This window comes from Pezoporus wallicus, unplaced genomic scaffold (assembly GCF_028554395.1).
Source record: "Pezoporus wallicus isolate ANWC-B61680 ecotype Strahan unplaced genomic scaffold, APGP_CSIRO_Pwel_v1 scaffold_7392, whole genome shotgun sequence".
Classification (NCBI taxonomy): domain Eukaryota; kingdom Metazoa; phylum Chordata; class Aves; order Psittaciformes; family Psittacidae; genus Pezoporus; species Pezoporus wallicus.
In genome coordinates, this window is record NW_026639923.1 from 444,876 (window position 1) to 461,832 (window position 16,957).

General features: G+C 60.8%; 1 protein-coding gene across 1 annotated transcript; it reads right to left on the bottom strand.

The window, feature by feature from the left end:
- Positions 1–572: 572 nt before the first annotated feature.
- On the bottom strand, positions 573–9,460 carry FSCN1 (fascin actin-bundling protein 1). Its single transcript, XM_057416821.1, has 5 exons — positions 8,594–9,460; positions 3,106–3,262; positions 2,561–2,682; positions 2,149–2,316; positions 573–2,054 (listed from the first exon to the last, which is right to left on the bottom strand). Exons 1-5 carry the CDS (start codon positions 9,414–9,416, stop codon positions 1,852–1,854), a joined length of 1,473 nt encoding a protein of 490 aa, XP_057272804.1. The 5' UTR covers positions 9,417–9,460; the 3' UTR covers positions 573–1,851.
- Between the last annotated feature and the right edge of the window lie 7,497 nt (positions 9,461–16,957).

Consider the following 16,957-nt stretch of genomic DNA (forward strand, 5'->3'; position numbering starts at 1 on the left):
AAGAAGCCAGAGCAGGATTTTACATGGTTCGAACTGCAACAGGGGGACGGGGAGGAGGTGACACAGGGCAAAGGGGAGGGGGGTGAAGGCCAGCAGAAAGTGTGTGCCAAGTCACAGGGTCACTCAGGGCTTCATCAAGACACTCGGTCCTTCGAGGGGCAGAGCGGTGCCCGGGTGGGCGCAGGCAGCCCCTGGATGCGAGCGCAGAGCCGAGGTAGCATCCCAATGGGATCCCCTGCGCCGGCGAGGGACCCCGGCCTGGGGTTGTCCCCGTGGCAGGGGACAGGCCACTCGCTCTTCCAGCTGAGAGGATAGCACCAAGCTCCTAGGGAGGGGTTTCCACCCTCCACATGGCTTTAAGGCTGAGGAGCCCCTGCCTTGCCTCCGGCGATAGGGACCGGTGATTTTGGCACGGCAGCGATGCCGTGAGCACCCTTGGTGTGGGGCGGCGGTGGGGGGGGGGGGGGGGGAAGGCTCCTTGGTGTGTTTGCAGGGAGCAAATACCGGCCCCGGGAAGGCCCCAAAGGATAAAGTGCCTTTCAACACCCTAACGAACACGTCAGCATCACCCGTTACAAACAGCGTTATACTCTAATGCAGACCTAGTACAGAGAACAGCTGGTAACACAGTGCCGTGGAGAGCATATATAAATAGAGACTAACAAAAATACTGTTTTGGTCTTTCTCTTTTTCTTTTCCAGTTGAGTTGTGATGGCACGAGAGCCCAGGACCTGGAGCTGCCCTCCTTGGGGGAGCCCACAGGAGCGGGCGCTTCCCAATTCAGCATTAGGTGTGCAGTGATTCCCTTCACTGTTCCAGTATTTGATGAGAGAGAGAGAGAGGAAGGAAACAAGGTACTGAGCAAATATCACTGTGCAAAGTTTGCTAAGGAACTTCTCTATTCTGTAAACCAAAAGCTGCAGTTTATGCTTCCAGCCACCACCCAGGGGAGGTTCCATCAGCCACGGACCAAAGCCCACCGTGGGCTGGATGAAGCTCCCTACCCAGCACAGGCTTGCTCTGCATCCCCCTTACAGCATCCCCTCCCCAGCACAGCAGCAGGACCAGCCAGGCTGGACCCACCATTGGGGTCTATGATGCTCCTCCAGAGGCAGAAGCACAAGGAGGGGCAGAGGGACACAAGGAGCGTGGGGCTCCACGAGATGAAAAGCTGAGGTTTTCCAGACGGGATCACCCTCAAAACTCATTTCCAGGTGTATGGGGAAGAAGGGAATCGGCTTGCTGGCCCTTCCACAGGGATACGTGCCATCCCGCGCCAGCCCCGGGGGTGCTGTGATATGTAAGGTCACCTCTTATGGCTCAGCTGGGGATGAATCCTACCCCGAAAGCCAGGAGCAAAGAGAAGCTGCTGGGGGGGGAGCTGGCTGAGCCCAGCACCATGGCTCTGCTCCTGGTTGGAATGGGGTGGGATGGGGTGAGTGCTCCAGGGGACACATCATTGGCAGCACAGACTGAAGCGGTGCCAGTGCTGATATGGCAGAAGCAAGCACAGAGGTGATCTTATTCCCTTTTTTCAACTGAGGAGAGGAAAATAAACTACCTAAGGTGATGTTTGGGGCCGGGAGCAGGGGGATGGCAGTTTCCAAGCCCAGCAAACCTGGAGGGAAAGGGGACAATACAAAGCTATAGGGCTGCCCCAGCACTTTTCCAGTTCTCAATTCACAGAGCCCCACCTCCCCTGCCAAGGCACCAGCTCTGCAGTGGGAGGGGAGGACGAGCCAGCCGGAAAATCCTGGTACAGAGAGGAGGAAAACGAAACCCAAAAGGAAACCAAGGACGGAGGAGGGGGGGAATAATCAACGTTGGCAATGGGAGGTACGCTAAAGTGCATTAATATTCCCAGAGGGTGGAGGCGTCGATGGTGTCGGCGGATGCCTTGAGGACCCCGGCGTGGTCACCCTTCAGGTATTTGCCATTGATTTTGATGGCCACTTTGTTATAGTCGCAGAACTCAAAATAGAAGTCCACGGGGCTGTCGCTGCTGCTGGTGACGGACGACTCGCTCCCCACCATCCAGTACTTCCCAGTGGCATCTGCAGGCAGAGGGGACAAGGTGGCCCCGTGAGCCACCACCCGGGCGCCAATGGCCGTGGCTTCCCACCCCGATACCCATCCCTGAGGACTCACCCTTGATGTTGTAGGCTCCGTCGTTGAACTCGAGCTGGAAGACGTCGTAGGAGGAGCGGTTGGAGTCCAGGGTGCCGGTGACCTTGCGGCAGCCGATGAAGCCGTGCTCGCCGCGGAGGACGATGATGGGCCGGTTGATCAGCTTCATCACGAAGTGCTCCGTCTCGCCTGTGGCAGAGGGGAAAGGGGCTGTGAGTGCATCCCCTGGGGGTGCAGAGCCTGGATTCCATGGCTGGCAGCAGGGAGGAGGGTGAGCTGTGCCCCACATCCGTTTCCCACCCACCCCACGGCGCATCAAAACGTTGCCTGCATCCCTCAGCATCACCTGGAAGAGGACGCTGGCTCAGGGGGGACCTCATTCATCCTTTGCCACCCCAATATGGGATGGGGGTCCCCCAGGGGTGTCCCTTACCTGCTGTCTCCATGGAGGCCGCCAGCTGCCCGTTCTTCTTTGCTGTCACATACTTCCCATTGGCAGCTTTGAGGGTGATGCGCTTGTCGCACCACTCGATGTCGAAGTAGCAGCTCGCGTTCCTGCAGGGTATAGAGGGTGGTCAGAGGGATGCAAGGGATGGGGACCCTGCCAGTGCCACCCTGGGAAGGGCCGTGAATGGATTGGGAGACCCTGATTCGGTTCAGTTTTGCCACGTCATGGTGGCCATCCCGATGGGAAGCGGGCAGGAGGCAGGCAGCCAAAGGCACTTTGGGGTTTCAGCCTTGGTCAGTAGGGGGTTGTGCTGCAGGGAAAAGCATTTCAACAGCCCCAGCTGGCCGGGAAGGATTACGTGGCCTGAGGGACTTCTTGGGTGGCAAAGCCCCAGTCCAGCCCCAGCTCTCCAGGGAATTCACTGCTTTTGCCAGGAAGTGTTTTGGGATGAGCGCCGAGGCTGGAAAACCCCCTTTGGATTCCCCTGGGAGATGCAGAGGGGTCCCCGACGCCCAGGACAGGGCACTCACTTTGTGGATGCGGTGGACTGGATGCCCCCGTTGGAGGTGAGGGTCCAGTACTTCCCAGTGTAGGTCCTGAAGGCGCATTTCTTGGTGTCCTTGTTGATCTCCAGCTGGTAGGTCTCCTGGTCACCCTCCTCATCCTGGTTGGCCGAGAGGTCCATCCCTGTGGGGCAGAGGCAGATGGAGGTTGGGGGTCCTGGAGGGGGACCGCATCCACCTCTGCATCCCAGGAACCCCAATTGAAAAGAGGCTCCTGCTCTTGGGTGGGCTTTGGTGCCTCCCAAATCCTCACGTGCATCCTCCCCCTGGCATTGGGGGGTCAAATCCAGGTTTCATTTGGTTACTCAAGTGTTAAGGCCATAAACCAGGGCTGAGCTGATGCAACCACGAGCTCCAGCTCGGGGCTCTCCATCACGATTAAGCACCACGCTAAAACCAACTTAGATAATTCACCCAGGAAAGAGCTGTAGCTCTTGCCCTGGAGGTGACAGCCAGGTTATTCAATCCATTACCGGAGGCCACCTCACCACCTATGAATCCCCATTCGTGGCATGTTTAAGGACCGTGGCACTGGTTTTCATCCGTGCGTTGTCATAGCAGCCCATCGGAACCAGAGAGACCAGAGACAGCATCTGCCCTAGAGGTGGATGCAGCCCATCCTGGGGCCACCAGCACACCCGCCCACAGGCACTGAGGTCAAGCAAACCTGCTTAGTCAGGCCCTGCAGGGCCAAATCCTCTCCGGAGCGCTCCAGCTTGGTGGATTTCTGCCTAAAAATGCTTTTGGGATGGGAGTCCAAGCGTGGAGCCAAAGCAAAGCTGCTGTGCTGGGATTTGGGAAGAGAGCTGGGGGGCATGGTCCTCAGCCCTGCTTCTCCCCGTCTTCCTATAGCTGGGATGAGTGGAATGAGCCCCAGAACCAGCTTTCTGCCCAAATCTGCCTTTTCCTAGAGGCAGGAACCTCCTCAATGCATTCAACCCCCTCAGCTGCTGAGATTTCACATCATGGTTGCTGGGATGCCTTCAGGACTACAGCCTTCAAGGCCCTTCAGCACTGGGAAGCCCCCAGCAAGTCCCATCAACTGCATCCATCCATCTCCCTCCAGACACTTAGAAATGGAGATGTCTTCCCCCACATCCTGCAGACTCAGCTACCTGGCAGCTTCCCATGACCCCATCTGCATCTCCCAAACAAGCATCCCCATCCAGGGGCCCTCAGGGAGCAGCCTCTGCTTTGCATATCAGTCTCCCACCTTTCCCAAAGGGATTAGGGCTTTGAAGGCTTTGCTTTGTTGGTTGTAATCTTATCTCCCACGCTCAAAACTGTCCTTTGGCTGCTGCGCTGCTGTCTGTTCACAGCATCCCCTCTCCAACAAGCATCTTCCAGCACCTTCTACAGCTCCTGATGGACGTGGTGCTGCTTTGCTCCCTGGGTACCTGGGGCAGGTATCCCTGAGATATGGGGAGAGCCTGGGGGTGATGCTTTGTGCTGCAGAGCAGGATGGGGTGGGCTGGAGGGGAGCCTCCCGACACCATCCCTTCACCCCAAAGACCCCACCGTGGAGCACAATGAACCCACAATGAACCCCATTGCTGGGCAGTTGCCCACGCTCTCACCATGGGGCCGAGGTTTGGCTTTGCCTCTCAGGGTCTGCCCCCCCCCCCCCCTCCCCAAAACCTGGTTTGGGTTACACCGAGTCAGCAGAAAGGAATGCAATTAGGGCAGGAGCAGCTTCAAAGGGCTGTAACTGAGCTGGAGCAGGGAGCAGGGGGGGTAGAGCCAGTGGGGTGGGAGACTGGGACCATGGTGGGGGCAGGAGAGCGGTCCCCATGGCAGAGGACATTGGCTGTGCCCCCCCCATTGTGCAGCCCAGGGCTGTGGATGATGGAGCCGTGTCCTGTCCCCCCTCCCCTGCTCTCCCACAGCCGCAATCACTTTAATTACTGCTGGTGGTAAAGGCACAGTCTGGAGCCTGACCTTGATGAAGCTGCTAATTACAGCCGGGGGGGGGGAAAGGAGGAGGCACGTTTGTGCCCCACCACCCCGTAAATCCCGATGTGGAATGGGAATGGGAGCACCCCATCTCCAGCATGGGGTTGCTGTGGGGGTCTTGGGGAGGATGCAGAGAGTGGGGCTGAGGTGCTTGTGTCCCCTTGGCTTCCCCAAACAAAGCCCCTGGGCTCAAGGTCCTTATGGAGCCAGGGATGGAGGGTGGGGAGGGGAGCATTCCCAACCTCTGCCGAGGTTTCCAGCCACTGCCAACCGCTTGGCTTTGCAGGATCGATGCCCCCAGCCCTCACTGCTCTCCAGGCCGGGATGGAGGATGCACATGGAGGGCTGTGGGCACCTCAGAGCATGCGCTTCCCAAAGCTTGTCCATGTAAAGGAGCCACCGTCTGCAGCAGCTGTGCCACCTCCATGCCATGAGGAGCCACAGCCCCAGCGCGGGGGCATTTATGGCCTGTAGAAGTCTTACCCTCTCCATTAAACCCATGCAGGTGTCCTAGAGCAGTCCCGGGATGCTGATGAGACCCAGTGGGATGCTCCACAGAGAGGAAGACAAGAGCCTGGAGGACCATGGGCAACCCATGGGACAACCAGCTGGAGCTGCCCCATGGCCAGACCCAGGGGGGCAATTCCACGCAGTAGGAGCTGGTTTTCCATGGCTGGGAGCTGGCACCTTTCCCATATTCCAACTCCCCATAGGCCAAGAGGTTCCCTTTCAAAAACCCCATGGTTACGCCCCCAAAACCCCAAGCCCACTGCACCAGCAGCACCCCACCACCCCTCCAAGCCCTCATGGGCAGGATTCGGGCCCCTGTGCCCAGCAGCCTTGGGGATGCTGCACCCAGCCCTGCCTGCACAGGTCGGGTCTGGCCTCCCTGCAGGGTGCTGGCACCCACAACCCTGCACTGCTGCCTCACACGTGCTCCCAGACTCATCCCTTCCCTGCCCTCTGGATGGGCTTTTGCTGCACCCAGCTACGAATCCAAGCCTGGCTTTGCCTAAAAGCAGCAGCGCGGGGACCGAGCAGCTCCTCTGCAAAGGGGTCACAAAGGGGATGGCGCACGGATTCCCTGGAAAACCCACCCCTAATTCCTGATGGATTTAGGGTGGCTTCGTGGTACACACCCCCCCCCCCCAAGCAATTGGCATCACCGACATGAGCCACGCTGCAGCCAGCACCGACCCACCCCGTGCTGTGAAGGCTCTTGGCTTGGGAGCTGGGCTCCCATCGCCAGCCTGGCATGCCCAGACGTGCTCCCCCTTTCCCAGGCCCCACTTCCCGAGATGCCTCTCTCCCATCCTCTCCCTCCCGGGGTGGGAGGCAGGCTCACACCTCGCAGCGCTCGGGACCCTCGTGCCCACAAAGGGCCCTTTGTTGCCGCAGCCGGGGCTAGAAAGGAGCCATTGAGCCGGGCGGAGGCTGCGCTCCTTGTGCCCCGGCTCGGCTCCGTTGGAAGAGGCTGGCGCCCAACCTCGTGCCCCACACCCTGGGACTGGCCCTGTCGTGGTCCCTTGGTGCCCCGTGGGCAGGGGATGCTGACGCCGGCATCCCAGGGACAGGGAGCAGGCTCCAAGCCAGGAGCTGACTCGGCACTGTTGGGACAGCGCTATCCCAAGGCTGGACCAGCTCCAGCTCCCAGCCAGGGGAGCCACAGCAGCCTCATGGCCTCATCCCCGCTGGGGACACAGACACCGCATCCCTGCTCCCTCCCTGGCTCCTCAAGCAGCCTTTTCCCATAAGCCTACGCCGAGCCGCAGCCGCTCCCTGCCTGCATCCCGCATCCATCCCACACCCCGCATCCCTGCGGCCATCGGCACATCTGCCAGCAGCGCTTATCAGCGCGGCGAGGGCAAGGGCTGTCTGCAGCCGCTTCCTCCGGCCGCTGTTGTTCCGCCGCCTGCTCCATAACCTTGGGACAAGGCTCATTCCCGGCGGGAGAAGGGAAGGCAGCGGCTCCCAGCCTCTCGCTGCTGCCGGGCGGGAGGAACCGCGTGGAAACGGCTTCTGCAGCCAGAACGGACTCGAAGCGAAGGATGTGCAGCCCCAGCGCTATTTTGCTTGGAAAGGGGCCGGGCACAGCCCAGAGCCCCCTGTTGCTGGGGAGATTTGGATTCCCCCCCCCCCTCTTTCCCTTTCCCTTCCCATCCCCCCCATCCCTCCCCATCACACAAAGCCGGCGGCTCCGCCAGCAGCAGCTCCCACCCATAGGGTCCGTTCCCCCCCCCCCGCCGCCCCATCACGCACATCACCCCCCACATCTGCTTTCCCCATCTCCGGTGACAAAGGGCTGCAGCAGCCCTTCCCCCCACGGCGCTGCGGCAGCCTCCCGCCATCCCCCCGCCATCGCCATCCTCCTCCTTCCCTTCCTCCATCCTCCATCCTCCTCCTTCCCCATCCCCCTGCACGAACGGTCCCAAGGGTTCATCTTTCCCCTCCCTAAGGGGCTGCTTCGCTCTCGGGAAGGAGAAACCCGATTGGGGTCCCTGCGAGGCAGGGGTCAAGCTCCGACTTTGGGGTGCTCCATTGGCACAAAAGAGATTCCCCGCTCCTCGTTCCCCGCCCCAGGCTCCGGGACGTGCTCGCACCCATCCCGCGCCCGGCGTGCGCCGGCCTGACCCGGCGCGCCGGTGATGGGCCCCAGGGCACCTCCAGCATAGCGGAGCGGGGAACCCCCGCCCCGGTCCTGCACAAGCACCCCTGGGGCTGGGGGGGGGGGGGGAGGATGCTCATGGGTGCTGGGAGGCGGGGGGGTGGCCGTGTGCCCGCCATGGCCTCTCCAGCGGGCGGAGGGGACGGGGATCGGCTGCCTTTGTGCGGGTGGATGCAGGAAGGGGGCCAGGGTGTGGGTGGCATCCAGCCCCCTCCCACCGGGAACACAGCCCCATGGGGGGCACTGCAGCCTCCCCAGGCCCTGATCTGCAGGGCACAAAGCTCAGCGACGCTGGGGGAAGGAGGGGAAAAGGGGGAGTTTGGAGGAGGCTTTGTTGGGTGAACAATGAGCTCCGCAGGTGGGAAGGCGAGGGATGGCTGCTCTGCCTCCTTCACGGCAAGGGAAGACCCCATGCACTGCCCTACATCCCCCCCCCCATCCATCTCTGCACCCCAACCAGGCCCCTCACCATTCCAACCCACAGGGCAGAGGGGATGCTGCAGGGATGGGGGTGCTGGAGGAAGGGGGGGCCGAGACAGGCGATGCTGGAGGGGTGCTGGGCAAGACAACGATTTCAGAGGAGGGGTGCAGGGACGTCTGTAAGAGGGGGTTCAATCAAAGAGGGTTGGCCCTAAAGGGGCGATGGTGCTGGGATGCAGAGAGATGCAACTCCATGGGGTTGGAGGCAGGGGATGCTGCCGAGATGGGGGGCTCCTTGGGGCTCACACCGAGGCGCTGATCCCGGGTCAGAGCAGGGGCTGCGGAGGAGGCGATGCCCGAGGGATGCAGGGCGGCGGCCGAGGTTCGCGTGTGTGTGTATCCCCCGTCCCCTCCTACCTTGCCGGGTGGAGACGTTCCTGTCGTTGCCGGCTCGGAGCACGACCTGCGGGCAGCTCTGCTCGAGGGCGAAGAGCTCGTCCTTGCCCACCTTAGCGCTTTTGCCGGCCTTGAGGGTGCCGCTGGGTCCCGAGGGGGCCAGGTAGCGGCCCTCCCCGTCGCGAAAGGCCACCTTGCCGCAGCGGAACTCGAGGGTGAAGGCGGTGCCGGGCTCGGCGGCGGGGACGAGGCGGCCGTCGGAGCGCAGGAGGCGGTGGTCGCAGCTCTGCAGGCTGTAGCGCTGCTCCACGAAGAGCAGCGTGATGAGGGCATCCACTCCCCACGGCACATCGCGGTCCACGGCCAGCTCGTCGCGGCGGGGCCCGAGGTGAGCGTAGCGCTTGCGGGCCAGGCTGTAGAGGTTGGCCTGGGGGTGCATGGCCAAGTGGACGCTCCACTTCTCGGTAGCCGAGACGGCGGGGGCGAAGCAGGAGAGCCGGTCCTCGGTGCCGCCGAAGAAGCGGCGGTGGGGCTCGGACTGCAGCGACCAGCGCCCGTCGCCGTGAGCCACCACCAAGAAGCGACAATCGGGGCCCGGCTCCTCGCTGTCGCAGCTCACCCGCCCGTCCTTATCGGCCGCCAGGTACCGGCCGAGGTGGCTCTTGAGCAGCACGGCGCTGGAGTCCTCCCCGTCCTGCTCCAGCGTCCAGATCTGCTTCTTCTTCATGCTGGCGGCCGAGGCGTTCACCTTGAAGCCGAACGCCTCCGCCGTCAGGTACTTGTTGCTGCAGTTGATGAGCCCGAACTGGATCTGCACCGGCTCCGCCGTCCCGTTCGCCGTCATCCTGACCCTGCTGCCGCCGCCACCGACCGCCGCTGCCGCCGCGCCCGCCCCGACGCCGCCTTTATAGGGCGGCCGCCTCGGTACCGCCTCCCTCCTACCCCCCGCAGACCGGCGGGGCCGCCCCCCCTCCCCGCAGCATCCAGACCCTTCCCGTGCATCCGGAGCCCCTCCAGCTGCAGGACACGCACACCCCATTGGGACACCCCATTGGGGCTCCATTGGGACACCCCGTTGGGACACCCCATTGGGGCACCCCATTGGGACACTCCATTGGAACACCCCATTGGGGCTCCACATTGGGACACCCCATTGGGACACCCCATTGGGGCACCCCATTGGGACACCCCACTGGGGCACCCCACTGCATGGGAAGACTCCTCCCCACATTCCAAAAGCCCCCTTGAATTGCAGGACCATCCCCTATTGCAGGCCCTCACTACACAAGACCCTTCCCTGTGTTACAAAAGCCCCCTCGAACTGCAGGACCCCCCAACATTACAAGCCCCCGCTGCATGACAAGACCCTTCCAGGCACAGCAGGACCTCCCTTGAATTGCAGGACCACCCCCATACACTGCAAGACCCCTTGGCATGGCAAGATCCTTCCCTGCATGTCAAAAGCCCCCTTGAATAAAAGACCCCCCCTGCACGCTGCACGACCCTCACTGGGTAACAAGACCCATCCTTGCATAGGAAGAGCCCTGTTGAACTGCAGGACACCCCCTCCCCATTATAAGCCCCCCCCCTTGAACTGCAAGTCCCCCTCCTGCATTGCAAGAACTCCCTCTGCATCTCAGGTCCCCATCCCACCCCAAGACACTGCCAGACCCCCCTGCATCCCTCCGTGCCGTTGGCCACAGTGCAGGGCTCTAGGGCAGAAGGGAATAAGGATGAGAGGATGCCCCCATCACCTCTGAGCCATCCCAGCGCCCTGTGCCAGGCACCAGCCAGGCTGGAGCATCCGTGCCCTAGGGAATCCGGATTCATGCGGCAAAGCCAGAGGCAAACCAGGGCATTCCTGTGCAAGGGTGTAGGTGAGCAGCACTGCTGTGTACGTGTGAGTCCATGGCACGTATGGCAGGGCTGGCCCCAAGACGGGAAGGGACCAGCATGGGGAGAGCCGGCTGTGCTGCTCCTTAGGGACAGGGATGCTTCTCCTGTCTGTAACATGGGAACACAGATGAACAGGAGCAGATGTGAAGCTCTTGAAGCAGGAGAAACGGGCAGAAACAGAGAAACGGGAGGAAAAAGGATGGGGGGGGGGGGGGGGGCACAGGGGATGGTTTCCAGCTGGATCAGGGACCTGAACCTGCCCCAACCAAAGTGGGACAAGGGAAGAGCCGGAGCACGGGGTGGGTTGGAGGGTGCCACAGCGCGCACCCAGGGCTGGCTGGCGCAAAGACTGCTCCCACCTCCCGATGCCCTCAAGGCTCCACTGGTTCTGCACTGGCCATAGTGGTTGGAGCCCCTGGTGCACCACAACCACCCCGGGGCAAAGCTGCGTGCTCAGGATGGGGTCTGGATGCCTCATCCAGCCCTGCTCTGTGCTCGGGCTTGTGAATGCAGACACACCAATAGCAACCAAACCCAACCCCACAGCCTCCGAGCTGGGCTGGAAATGAACCCCTCACATCCAGCAGATCCGTGCTTGTCTCACAAACCCCCTTCTGCTCCTCTTGCTGTTAGGACCCGGCCGTGAGGCCAAGCAGCTGCTGGGATCTGCCTGCAGCAGGCAGATGGTGGCGAGGCTGGGAAAGAAACGGCTTTTCTGTGTGCGAGATAACCCAGCAATTATCCAGGGATAGAATAACCCGTCCTGTCCCGTCCCCAGCGCCCGGCAGCGCTGCGCTGACATCCCCAGGCTGGCACTGCCTGCCTCATGGAAGTGGGCATCCTGCCCGCACCCAGCTTGCCCGCACCCTATGCAGCCAGGCACGGGGGTCTAAGCCATCCCCACACATCACTGTGGTGGCAAAGGGGGGAACAGTGTCGTCGTCGTCCCCCCCCCCCCAGGATAAGGATGCAGCGGCCAAATTCACGCCTCCCGAGTGCATCCGTGCGTGTGGGAGCGCTGGGGCAGGGAGGAGGGCGCTGGGTTTCCCTCTCCGCATTGCACGGCAGTGATTTAATGCGTTTGAGGTCACCCCTCCCACCGCCGCTCCCCATGGAAACCCAATCCCAGCGCACAGCATCCATGACAAGGGCTCTCCGGAGCACGGATGCGTCCCCTTCGCAGGGGCTGCCTGGGTCACCCGCTGGGGCTTCAAATGAACCCCGGCTCCAAAAGAGAGAAGGAGCCTTGGTCATGGGGTGTCCCTGGTAGTGCCTGCCGTCGGGAATGCCCTTGGATTCGCCTGGATGCCCTTGGGTGCTCCTCGGCTTCGTCTGAGAGTGATCCTGGGGCTTTTAGCTCACGAAATGGGGTTTGAACACGGAGCTGGCTGCGGGGCTGGTGCCAACAGCAGGCACAAGGGGCTTGGAGGGGGCAGAAGCAGCGCACGGTGAAGAGATACAGGGGTGCAATGGGTTGTTCCATCTCCGTGTCCTCCAATGGGGACACCCTGGGTGCCAGGGCAGGTGGAGGCAGAGGGACCAGATGAGGTGAGGGGATGCTTTGGGCTGTCCCCATCCTTCTCCTCACACACACACAGCCCCTTGGGGCATGGCTGTGCCATGGGGTGTCTGGAGCTGGTGTCACCCCTTGGAGCATGGGTATCCTCTGCCTTCAGCTGCCTTGCACTCATAGGTACCCCCTTCACCCCATGGAAGGGCATGGCAGAGATTGGGGACTGCACTGCTGGGTGGCCACCATCTCTCCAGCCACCTCCATCCCCAGCCAGGACAGGGTCTGGTGACACCAGGAGCCCTTGTGCAGGACGGGGTGACCTTGGTGCCTAAACCACCCAGCGATGGGGACCACTGCACCCCAAGTGCAGGCCCAGCATCCTGCCTGGAGGCTGCATCTTCCCAGAGTCCCCAGGGTGTCCCTTGCCATGGGGGGCCATGGGGACACCCCATCCTTGCTGCCATATGCCAGCAGGCCCTGAGCAGAGGCTCTCCAGCAGCAATCCCGACAGTTGGCAGGCGCCTGCCCTCATTAAAATTGCATTAGGCTGCATTTAACAGAGAAGCAGCAGCGCAGCACAGGGGAGAACAAAGGGCGGCCCCAAGAGAGGGGCTCGGAGCAGCAGATCATGCTCCGGGGCAGTTTTCCCATGGGATGCTGCCTCAAGAGGGCTTGTTTAGCACCAGGAGTACGGAAGCAAGGGATAGCGCTGGAGCATCACTGAGGCTCAGATGTGTCCCTGTATCCTATGGCTATCAGGAGAGGTGATGGTACAGGTTGTGGTGCCTGCTCGGTGCTTTATTAGCTGGGTTTACCCCATTAGCCTGATTTGATTACATCCCGAGAGCAATAAGGGATGGGAATGCTGGAACACCCCGTTCCAAGGAGTTCAGGTGTTGGGCACAGGCAAGGCTCAAACAAATGAAGGAGGAAATGGGACAGGAAAGCACACACACGGCCGGGTCTGGGTCCGTGTTGAGGCTTTGTCCCTCTCTTCCTGCTCCCGTTTGTTTTCTGGTGTGGTTTTTACATTACCAGAGGCTAAAGTGAAAACCTCCCCCCCTGAGGACCCTGCGGAGGTGGGAAGGGGGCCGGAGCCTGGTTCATCCGGCAGGAGAATGAGTTGTGTAGGGAAAGCTTAAAAGACCTTTAGTGATGCGGATGAACCTCAGTGATGGGGATGATGCTGCCTGGTCCCTGGGGGCTCTGCTTGGCCATGAGGCACCCATAGCCCCACGGAAGTGCCCAGATGAGAGAGGTTTGGTCCAGGTCTGGGTCAGTCCATGGCAGCAGGAGGGTGATGCCAGTGGAAGCCAACAGTGCCCAGAGGTGCAATGAGCACCCACCAGCCGGGACCCAGCCCCACAGCGCACATCCTTGTTTCTATCCCCGCCGCAGCCCGGAGCCAGGAATCCGCAGGGAAGCAGAAAGTGAGTGATCAGCATCTGCCCACACAGCGCTCCAAAATAACCCAGCGCCAGGAGGAGCAGGTGACTCAGCTTGCGACAGCAGCTCCCTTCTGCTCCCATCTCCTCCCTTGGCCATGCCCTCATCCATGCTTCCCACTGCAGCGGGTGCACTGTGCCCGATACACAGCCCCAGAGCTGCCTCTGCCCACGGCTTCAATGGGGCTCCTGAAGGGGTTGGTGGGTGAGGAATGCCACTGCTTGAACCCAGACCCACAGCGTGCCAAAGAAGGGGGTGTGAGCATGGCTGGGATGGTGGTTCCATCGCTGGTGCAACCCCGCTGCCATCAGACACAAGGCATGGAATGGATGCATGGACACCTTGCAGCATCCCCTCGGGGGCTGCACCCATTGGTACCCAAGTTTGTGTGCAAACCCCTCCCATAGGGTGAGGGCTGAGGATCAGCCTGGAGAGAACTCCAAAACCAAATGCCAACAGGACCAGGAGGTTCCATCCTGACATCCCCAGAGCAAGGGGCCCATCTCTTCAGGGATGAGGTAGCAGCAATAGGAGCAGTAACAGCAGCCAGCTGGGAAGCCCCAGGGGATCCTATAAAGGGTTGAGAGGGGAAGGGAGGGGGCTTTAGCAGGCTGTGGCTTGGAGAGGAGGTGAGGGGGTTGTTGATGGAGGGATAGGGGCATCCTGGGGTGGGATGCAGGGCAGCAGCAGCGCATGCACCCATAGCTGCAGTGGGGAGCACTGGGGTGGGGGGCAGCTGGGGTTTTGGCCTAGGGAATGGGCTGGAAGCAGTGCTTTGAGGCTGGAGGAGGGGACCTCCCTACTCAGGCATGGCCCACACCAGCTGTGCCTTCCCGGGCCCGGAGATCCCCTTCCAGATGGATAACTCCATTGTCCACGGTGAAAACAGCCCATTAGCCAGGATTAGGAATGGGGCCTTCAGGGATTAGCCCTGCACCTCCCACCCGGCCCTCTCCTGCTTCCCGGGATGCTGGGCTAGGCTGGGCCATCTCTGCCTCCTTGGGGCACCGCATCCCCTGGTCTTGGATGCAGGAGGGAATGGGGCTCCTGTAGAGCAATGAGGGAGCTGATGGGAAGGGGTGAACTGGGTCGATATCCCCCCTCCCCATTGTGCTCTCTCACGTGTTTGTGAGCATCCTGCAGCAGCACCCCTTGGATGGTGCCTTTGGGGTGAGCGGAAACCTCCCTGCGCTTGTCTGGGGCTACGTTTTTATATGGGAGGGGGCTGCTGCTGGGGATGCTGCAGAAGGGAAGGGGGGATTGTCCCAGGCCAGGATGTGTCCCTCTTGGACAGCCATGAGTCCTCTCAGCCCCTCATTTCTCCCCTTAGCTGCACCCGTGCCCACCTCCCTTTAGTGTCGCATCCATACAGGGCCCCGGTGTAGCTGGAGTGGTGCACATGGGGAAACCGAGGCAGGGGGAGCCCAGCTGTGCGTGCCACATGGAAAACCACATCTGGATTGAAAGAGGCTCTCCCCCCTCCTGTGGGGCACGCAATGAAGTGGGGGGGGGGCACCCCAACTGTGGAGCCCCTTTGCAGGATCCGACCGCAGGCTTGGAAACCTGGGGGGGGGGGGGGGGGGGGTGGGATGTCCCATCGCAGGGGCTGTGTCCGCGGGTGAAGGGCTGCGGGAGGCCCCTGGGAAGGCAGGAATGGGGAATGCGGGAATGCCGAGAGGGACAGGGGAGCACTGAAACCCAAAACCTCAGCGCAGGGGCCCCTGGTGTCGGCATCCGGCTGCAGCGCGGGGGCCCCTCGGCTGCGGGGTGAAGGGGGGGATGCTCACCCGCATAGGGGATATATGGGGGAGCCCCCCTTAGTGAAGGGGATGGTGACCCCCTCCCCAGCCGGGGATCAGCCCAGTGGGAGCTTCCCGGCTGATGGAGGGATGGAGGGGAGGAGGGGAATGAACCCCGGTGTTGTGGGGCTGGGGTCCATGGGGAGCAGAGTGGGTCCATGGGCATGGACTGTGCCCCAAAGCCGGGCTGGAAATGGGGTTCCCTGTGCAGAGCCACCCTGCAGGGAGGGAGTGGATGTGCAGGACAAAGCAAAGGCCTTTGGTGGGAAAGAGGGACCATATGGAGGGGTGAGGTGGGGAACTGGAGCAGGATGGGGTCCTTGGTCGGTACTTAGGCACATCTACAGCATGAAACTTGCGTGCAGCTCCTTCTGCAGTGTGTGTTGGCATGCACAATGACATGTACAGCGTGCACCTTGGTGCATGTGATCTAAGGTGCATGTGATCCTAAGTGCTGCGTGCACCTTGGTGCATGTGATCCTATGTGCAGCGTGCACCTTGGTGCATGTGATCCTATGTGCAGCGTGCACCTTGGTACATGTGATCCTATGTGCAGCTTGCACCTTGGTACATGTGATCCTATGTGCAGCGTGCACCTTGGTACATGTGATCCTATGTGCAGTGTGCACCTTGGTACATGTGATCCTATGTGCAGTGTGCACCTTGGTACATGCAGTGTGCACCTTGGTACATGTGATCCTATGTGCAGCGTGCACCTTGGTACATGTGATCCTATGTGTAGAGTGCACCTTGGTGCATGTGATCCTATGTGCAGTGTGCACCTTGGTACATGTGATCCTATGTGTAGAGTGCACCTTGGTGCATGTGATCCTATGTGCAGTGTGCACCTTGGTACATGTGATCCTAAGTGCTGCGTGCACCTTGGTACATGTGATCCTATGTGCAGTGCGCACCTTGGTACATGTGATCCTATGTGCAGCGTGCACCTTGGTACATGTGATCCTATGTGCAGTATGCACCTTGGTGCATGTGATCCTATGTGCAGCGTGCACCTTGGTACATGTGATCCTATGTGCAGCGTGCAACTTGGTGCATGTGATCCTATGTGCAGTGCGCACCTTGGTACATGTGATCCTATGTGCAGTGTGCACCTTGGTACATGTGATCCTATGTGCAGTGTGCACCTTGGTGCATGTGATCCTATGTACAGCGTGCACCTTGGTGCATGTGATCCTATGTGCAGCGTGCACCTTGGTACATGTGATCCTATGTGCAGTGCACACCTTGGTACATGTGATCCTATGTGCAGTGTGCACCTTGGTGCATGTGATCCTATGTGCAGTATGCACCTTGGTGCATGTGATCCTATGTGCAGCGTGCACCTTGGTACATGTGATCCTATGTGCAGCGTGCAACTTGGTGCATGTGATCCTATGTGCAGTGCGCACCTTGGTACATGTGATCCTATGTGCAGTGTGCACCTTGGTACATGTGATCCTATGTGCAGTGTGCACCTTGGTGCATGTGATCCTATGTACAGCGTGCACCTTGGTGCATGTGATCCTATGTGCAGCGTGCACCTTGGTACATGTGATCCTATGTGCAGTGCACACCTTGGTACATGTGATCCTATGTGCAGCGTGCACCTTGGTACATGTGATCCTATCTGCAGTGCACACCTTGGTGCATGTGATCCTATGTGCAGCGTGCACCTTGGTGCATGTGATCCTATGTGCAGTGTGCACCTTGGTACATGTGATCCTATGTGCA